The sequence below is a fragment of the Pholcus phalangioides genome, unplaced genomic scaffold (assembly GCF_987345545.1).
Source record: "Pholcus phalangioides strain wild (caught in Gottingen) unplaced genomic scaffold, Ppha-v1.0 ptg000014l_1, whole genome shotgun sequence".
In the NCBI taxonomy this organism is placed as follows: domain Eukaryota; kingdom Metazoa; phylum Arthropoda; class Arachnida; order Araneae; family Pholcidae; genus Pholcus; species Pholcus phalangioides.
Genome location: NW_028301607.1, coordinates 8100621 through 8109144, shown reverse-complemented (window position 1 = coordinate 8109144; position 8524 = coordinate 8100621). Strand labels below are relative to the sequence as shown.

The 8524-nt window shown below is 38.4% G+C and overlaps 1 protein-coding gene across 1 annotated transcript in view; it reads left to right on the top strand.

The window, feature by feature from the left end:
• The first annotated feature begins 543 nt into the window (after positions 1-543).
• Positions 544-8524, top strand: part of nes (lysophosphatidylcholine acyltransferase 3 protein nessy) — a 35178-nt gene continuing 27197 nt past the window's right edge. The window contains exons 1-2 of the mRNA XM_089241666.1: positions 544-681; positions 4453-4560. Of these exons, the coding sequence (XP_089097792.1) occupies positions 591-681; positions 4453-4560 (199 nt within the window). The 5' untranslated portion in view covers positions 544-590. The remainder of the gene's footprint in view (positions 682-4452; positions 4561-8524) is intronic.

The following is an 8524-nucleotide window of genomic DNA, read 5'->3' as shown; positions in this document are numbered from 1 at the left end:
CCCTTCCCTTCAAACCGGAGCATGCAGACGACAGAGTAGCTGATGCCAGGGCCATATACTTTATATCGCCGCCCTGATCTGATGCGCCTCGCTAGGAAAAACACAAACGCGTAGCGTGATTATGTAACACGTTTCTGTCGGCGCGAAATAGTCTAATTCGGTTCACGCTGCGCAACAAACCTATTCCTAGGAAAACCCGGCTTTAAGGAAAGTTTAAGTTTACTTATAGCTCAGTGCCGTACATATAGCCAGTTTTCCGAAAATCTTGCAAAAAATGATTTTCGTTTGGTTTCGTTTCTTCGAATGACGTAACACTTCGGGTTTGTTTTTTTTTTTTTTTTCTATTTTGAAGTCCAGTTGAAATTTTTCTTTTTTTTAGTTTTTTGTAGAATATATTTATAAAATATTTAAAAAAACTGAAACAAATAAAAATTTATCATTGCTTTCAAGAAAAAATAACTCAAATGGATTCAGAAGAGAAAAAAAAGTAGAAAAAACGCTGATGCAATCGTAATTTTTTTTATCGAAGAAAGAAGATAACAACTCTTACCGCATAAGGACTTTATTTCCGAGAAAAATATAAAACAAAGATGGCGGTGGCTAAGGGCTTGATTGATAACTTGGCTGATGCCGTTGGAGCTTCGGAGCCGGCTTTGAGATTATTAATATCCATTTTATTAGGTGAGACAAATAATTTAAAGCTCTGCATTTCCATATGTATGTGGATTATCTTTTAATAATTCATTCCTCTTGTTATTATCAATTGAATATAATATATGCACATCATGGCCATTGAGGAAATGATCAATTATTTATAATCTTCATAAGCATGCTTTGGTCTTTATATATATTAAAATTGATTCAACTGGACGTTCTTTTAAATGCGTTTGTTTAGCCCACCACGTGTTTCTTTATTATAATTATGGGGGATTCTAGTTGGCCTAGAAATGCCTTGATTTATATAAGAAAAACCCAATGAGGAAGTAAGACGATTTAACGAATCTAATGGTGTCTTACTCCACTACGTTTACAGCTGATGGTCTCTTCCCCCTCTCAATTCGAAGCTGAATATGTCTGCCTTCGCTTCATTTGCAGCTGATATTGTCTGCACGATTTCATTCACAACTAACACCTTCCTTCTCCCCATTCGCTGCTGGAAATGTCTACCTCTGCTCCATTTGAAGCTGAAGATGTCTTCCTCCACTCAGTTTGAAGCTGAAGATGTCTTCCTCCACTCAATTTGAAGCTGAAGATGTCTTCCTCCACTAAATTTGAAGCTGAAGATGTCTTCCTCCACTCAATTTGAAGCTGAATATGTCTGCCTTTGCTTCATTTGCAGCTGATGTCCGCTCAATTTCCTTCGCAGCTAATATTGTCTGCACGATTTTATTCACAACTCACACCTTCCTTCGCCCCATTCGCTGCTGGAAATGTCTGCCTCTGCTCCATTTGAAGCTGAAGATGTCTTCCTCCACTCAATTCGAAGCTGAACATGTCTGCCTTCACTTCATTTGCAGCTGATATTGCCCACTCAATTTCCTTCGCAGCTAATATTGTCTGCACGATTTTATTCACAACTGACACCTTCCTTCGCCCCATTCACTGCTGGAAATGTCTGCCTCTGCTCCATTTGAAGCTGAAGATGTCTGCCTTTGCTTTATTCGCAGCTAATATTGTCTGGGTGATTTCATTCATAACTGAGTGTCTACTTGATTTAATTTGCTGCTGACATTGTCTGCGTGAGATAGATGGCTTTTTTCTTGTCCCAAAATATCAAGGAAAAAGTTATTTTCCGGATATTATGCTGAGGTGAACTCGGAAAGAAAAAGTCCCGGCGGAGATGTGATGACTTTTCTTTCTGAGTTCACCTCAGCATAATATCCGGAAAATAACTGTTTCCTTGATAGTCTGCATGATTTCATTTGCAACTGATAGTGTCTACTTGATTTAATTAAAAGCCCCAAAGCAGAATGTGCCGACATCTCCTCCAACGTACGTGCAAAATAATCAGTGCTACTTCAGCACAATCTGGAAGAAATTTAAGTAAAAATATAGAAAACACTGATTTTTACTACTACTAAACCGAACATGCACCTCATACACATTCCTCTACAGAATTTTTAATGAATCTGCACATGCTGGAATGTGTGTTCTGAGTGTATGTTTGGCCCTAATGTATTTATGTTGTCGAGTTGAGCTTGTTTCGAGTTTGTGCTGCCATCTGTCTTCCATTTTCTAAAGTAAAGATGGGAATGCTTGAACTTTCATGTTATGTCGGTATCGTTATAGGTCTACATCACCCTGTTGTCTGCAAGAGACTTTTTCTAATAGAAGACTGCTCACATTCAGGCTTCAAAGCTGGAAAACTGCAGAAAACCAACTTCAGCCCCGTTGACTGTGTGTCAACAAATGTGTCCCCACTGTGCTGTCAACAGGGTTCGAACCTGGATCCTCAGGACGACAATCCAGCACGATGCTCACGCGAACGCACAGCAGCGGTGATTTTTACTGCAGAACATCTCCATTCAGCAGAGGACTCGTTGCAGACAATTCAAAACATTCTGCTTTGGGGATTAACACCTAACATCTGGCTCCGTCCCATTCGCAGCTGGAAATATTTGTTTCAGCTTTATTCACAGCTGAAGATGTCTACTTTCACTTTTATTGTCTGCTCGATTTCATTCACAGCTGAAGACATCTGTCTCTGCTCCATTCACAGCTAAAGATATTTGTCTTGGATACATTTGCAGCTGGAGATGACTGACTCAGCTTCATTCTGAGCTGGAGATGACTGACTCAGCTTCATTCTGAGCTGGAGATGTCTACCTCTACTCCATTCACTGCTGAAAATGTCTGTCTACGCTTCATTTGTAACTGGAGATATCACATCTGCTTTATCTTTATTAGTCACTGATGGTGTGTGTCTTGGCTCCATTCCTAGCTGAAAATATCTGCGTTGGCTTTAGTCACAGCTAAAGATGTCTGCCTCTGCTGATGCATGAATCCGGGGGGGGGGGGGCAATTGTCCTTCTTAAGAGCCAAAAATGGGACAGGAATGCATTTGTCCTGTAAATTACAGGGTGATTCAACAAGCCTGAACAATAAATTGCCTACTTTAAGATGATTTTCAAATGACCCTTCAATAGTTTTATGCTGAGTTTAAGAGGTTGGTATGATGTGCTTTAAGCGACTACGGAAAGAAGCAAAGGCTTTTAAAAAAATTTTCCCCTTTGGCAGTGAAGCATTTTTTGTATTGTAGTTCCCATTAGATTTTTGATTATCACTTTGTCTATGCGTATGCATCTTTGTGAATGAATTGGATTTTCTCAATACATTTCTCATTTGTTTACTAGCTAGAAATAAATACACTTACATCTTCAATATCTATTCAAGTGCGAAGAATTATCATGAGCCGGTTTTCCTTGTGCAGGCAGTGTAGTATTTAGGATCAGGGGGGCTGAGCAGACTTAAGCCCAGGGTGGCAAATTTAAGGAATGAGTGGCCAAGAAAATTAGTTTAATGGTTAGAAAGGCAAAAAAATTTGTATAACTCTCATTAAATCAGCCTCTGCACAGACAGCAGTGAATAACCAAACGAGTGACCCAGAGAGTTTGCAAGGACCTGAGTGAACAAAAGAGTGATTTAGAGTGTAAACAAGCCAATGACCAAAAGTGTGACCTATAGAGCAAGGGATCAGGTCACTGAGTGACCTAGATCATGTGCTAGCATGTGAATGACAAAAAGAGGGATCTAGTCATGTATAAACATGTAAACGATCAAAAGAGTGAACTATGGGGCAAGGAACTATGTCAGTTATCGATCAATAGAATGACTTGGAGAGTATGTGAGCATGGGTGTCCCAAAGAGTGAGTTAAAGCTGTGGTATAGTTTCAGGAGTTGGGGGGGGGGGGACCATTTTGGTTATAACACAGTGTGGGGAATTTGAAGAAAGACTAGTCAAGCAAATTAGACTACAATGGGAGAAGGGCAGCGAGATCATCCCCCCCCCCCCATAGGCTAGACAGGTTACATCTTAGGGAGTTCAAGGACTCAACGAGGCCTTGAACATCTCGAGCTCTTAGCTGTTAGTTTTTGGAAAAATTGCTAAAAGAGATAAAATTTTAACATATTGAGAGGTTTTGTGTTGCTGCTGTGTAGACACGCAATAACAGTGCCAGTGTGTCGTTGACAAAGGACAGCTGGAGTTGGATATGTGATGGGTCCCCCAGGGCTTTGAATACAAGCCTGTCTTGATGGGTGCGAAAAAAAGACAATATTCAAATAGTCCCAAAATAAACGCAACCCAAAATACTTACAAAAGAAGGTGACACCAAGAAACAATCAAACCTTTTTTACTCAATGTGCTGTATTTACTTCAAAATATAAAAAAAAACAATATTGATTTATTTGCATTTCTTATTATAAAACAGGTATTTTCTTTCAAAATTCCAGGCTATCCTTTTGCTTTCGCTTACCGCAAATTATTACTGGGCAAGTCTTCCACTTTGCAGCACCTGTATTTTGTGGGATGTGGCCTGTTTCTAGGATATTTCAATTATGGTAAGTTGGTTTTTCAGTTGGTCAATCTTCCACTTGTATTTTTTTTTTCCTTGTTTAATGTTTTCCACGCAATTTGTGAATGTTTCAGTTGAATATTTTTCGTGAGAATGCTTATAGGTTGGTATATGGTCACCACTGTGTGTGTATGTATAAATGATTTTTGTGGCTTGATATGGTTTTCGTTATTTCTCTGTGTAGTTCTATATGTGATTGATTTAGGCCCAGGGCTTGACAAATCGGTAAAATATTTAGGTGCCAGAAATTTTTCATAGGCAGTAAGAATCCCCTCCCTTCGACGAAATTGATCCAAGATAGTGTAGGACAGTGTTTCCTCCCGAAGGGGGCAATATCGCCCCCTGAGGAGGGGGGTAAGTAAAAGCTCAGGGTTTGGTATAGGATCCTATGGGTTAACTCTTGAGTTGGGCAGTGATGAGAAGAAATTTTTGAAGAAGAGGGCGATGGGAACAAAAATTTTGGGAAACTGGTGTAGGGGAGGGTAGGAACAGTGGACCACTTTTGAAGTTTTTTTCCTTACCCTGAAATTCAAATATCAGTCTACCTGAAAAAATTCTGAATATACAGTAAAACCTCCCAGTGGCCGAGTGGGTGAACACCTGAGTGGCGTGGTGGTAAGATGCTTGTCTACCACCTTGAAGGTTGCTGTCACGGTCTTGGGTTCAAATCCGAGGGAGGATATAGATAAGATATTTTCCCTAACCAACTTGGGGCAACCACTAATAGACGCTGCCTTCATTTCCAACCCATCTCATTAATGGTAGTAAATTGCAATATAGAGATATGGCCAGAGTTGCTGTTTGGTGAAGTAGTGTCCTAGTGGCGCAGTGGTAAGATGCTTGTCTTTGGTAACTGTGAAGGTTACCGTTAAGGTCCACAGGTTCAAATCCGGGCATAGAACATTAGAAATAAGTTCTTTATCACGCATAGATGTCTCCTTCATTTCCCCCAGTTCCACTGGTTGGAAATTACCATATGGCGATATATGACCGGAGTTGGTGTGCAATAAAGTAGTGGTAAAACCTTCCAATAGTGGCCACGAAAAGACCCTGAAAATGTGACCGCTATTGGGAATGACAATTTGTTTTTTGGGAAAAAAGAAAACAAATTTCCTATCTATATAACATGAAAAATAATAATCCGTTCTGTAATTGATTATGATAATTATATAATTTATTATATTATAAAATACATGATTATATTAAAATTCACGATTATATTGATTCTGTAATATTAAAACGATTGATTAATCAACAGGGCCACTATCAGGTCTGGTGCCCCTCTGGTGCAAATTTCACCCATCAAACTATTATTCAAAATTACAAAGGGGTACCGAAATGCATGCCAGATACGCAAACCACACAGTAGTCAGGTGACAAACTAAAAGCTAGTCTTTAGAATCACTAGTCTAAATCAGGGCTAGACAAGCGCTAAGTCGTCATGGTGACTAAAAAATTGAGATTGGCGCATAGTTTTTTAATGTTTTATAACTGTATCAAAGTCTGTGTGGGGGGGGGGGGGGCAGAAATTATGTCAGCCAGTGGGTAAAGGGATCTCTAATTCCCGTAGAGGTCAAATAATAGGTGGGACATATTTTCCATGTTCAGAAAATATTTTTCATAAAAAAAACTACTGAGACTATGCTTTGGAAAAAAAATCACAGGAATATGAATAATCAGAGTACAGTTAAAACTCTTCTAACGGCCTCTTCAGAACAATGGCCACATTTTGTTGGAAATGGATGTGTCCCATAGATTTAACAGCACAGGTAATCCCCGAACAATGGCCACTTTGGACATTGACCACTTTGGAGTTGAAAAAAATATATCACTTTGAGAAAAATCATTTTCAAGCTGATTTCCAAGGGAGTTTTTCTCTTTGTCCTAGAACTCTATGAAAGGGGTGGGGAGAGGGGATTACATATGCTTTCTTTTGATGGGTACTTATTACATATCCACAAAAGGTTTGTTTAAAAAAACAAAACAGGGGGGGGGGGCTATGGAACAAAATGGTTGGGAACCTCTGATCTAGAGGTATGTGCCTGAACAGTAGTCATGTCCCTGTATCCTAGAGCAGAGCCCCTAGGCTGGAATCTTTGGTTTGTTTCTTGGGCCAGAATTTTCAAGGACCCCTCTATAGTGGATTTATAGCATGGGGGAAAATGGTGCGAATCATTCTGGATCCTTGCAGTGGGGGGGGGGGAAGACATGAAAATAGTACAATAGTGGTAAAAGTACTGTTACATTTATTAGACTGACTCAGTCTACATTGACAACGAACGATAAGTAAGGACAAATATATGCTATAGGCTAGATGTTTAAACTTATTTAAAATTTTAGAAATTAAAATATGCAGTTAAAATTAGTTTTTTTTTTTTTGGTTTTACATTCAAAACATAATCTCACCTGAAAGTCCCTCCCCACTTTTGTACTCTAGTGGTAATTGGAAGTGTAACAGCAGAAAAAAATTTTGGATATAAAAATTGACCGCTTATAAGAATCACAATGGCTGAACCAAATGTGATTTTTTATAAGCAGCAGTTACTGTACTGTGAGAATTAATATTTTTATACTGAGAGGAAAAAACTCATGATTTATCTGAAAGCGCCATCAGGAAAATGAGTTTTGAACGTGTTAAACTGGAGATTTAGAGTGTCTTCACAAATCAAGAAAAAAAATTATTCAGCAATAAGAATTTCTTGATAGCCAGGCATATATATATTTAAGGGTTAAAAAACCCTTTCACTACCACATTATGAAAAATGAAACAATTATCATGTAAATTTTCCGGTAGGTCATTTTAGTTCTGATTAAAGCCTAAAAATTTTTTATCAAGAATTTAGTACAAAAGGAATTGCAACATAAAAGTCTGATTGTGTGGTTTATAACAAAAATCTCGTTATAACGGGTGACTTGCTAGTGATTATCAATAGCTAATGTTAAAGATGTAAAAAAATATTTGGTTATATAGTGAGTTCAACATTAGGATACATTCTTTCCAACCAAACACAACTGTGGTCTATTGCCATGAGATATTTACTAAAGACGTGTCAGAAGTGTGGGGGGAGGGATACCTAACAGTCTGAGTGCATATCTAGTATTGTGTGTGAATTTTTAGTGCTGTGATATACATTTCAAACTGTTTGAAGTGTAATGATTGAACATTTGTACCTTTGTAGGCTTTTTGCTCTCTGTGCGAGTCTTTTTAACAGGGCGATCGACTTGCATTAGTGCTTAAGTTGGGAACCACAGAAAACCAACTTTAGCTGACCACCATTGTGATTCGAACCTGAGTCCTTGGTGCGAGCCATCACTATGACCACTCCACCACCGCAGCGGCTTAGGAAGCATTCGCTGTAATGTCAAAAAAATATTCTCACAAATGCTATTTTTTCTTTTCTCTTCAAGAATTGGACATGATAATTCTTATCATGGGTCATACTCAGCCTTGTAAAAAAATTACTCCCCAAAGTACAGTAGGCCTACTTCTAACAGAGGATAAACACAGAAAAATCACATTTCTTAATCCCCTCTCCCTATATTTTTGGGTTTTTCCACTATACACATGGGATATGTGAGATTATTTTATTTGATTTTTGTCTCTTCCCCAGGGACCAGAACTTACAGTTCAAAGTGTCGTTTCCAAATGACTGAAACAAATTGTGCTAAAAAAACCTATTTTTCCGATTATCGGAAAAATGTTGAGTCCATACAGCCATGGAAGTGAGCATTGATATAATTGAGAATTTTAATTGTTTGATTAATCAATGAAACAGCTTTGATAATACAAAAGTCTATGTGAAAGTCTCGCAGAATCAACTGCTGAGTTACTGAAATCAGCTTGATGACTACTACTTCTAATTACTACTGAACCATGCATGAACCTCATCTATATTCTGCTGCATAATTTCTAATGAATTGGTACATGTTGGAATGTGCGTGTACGTGTT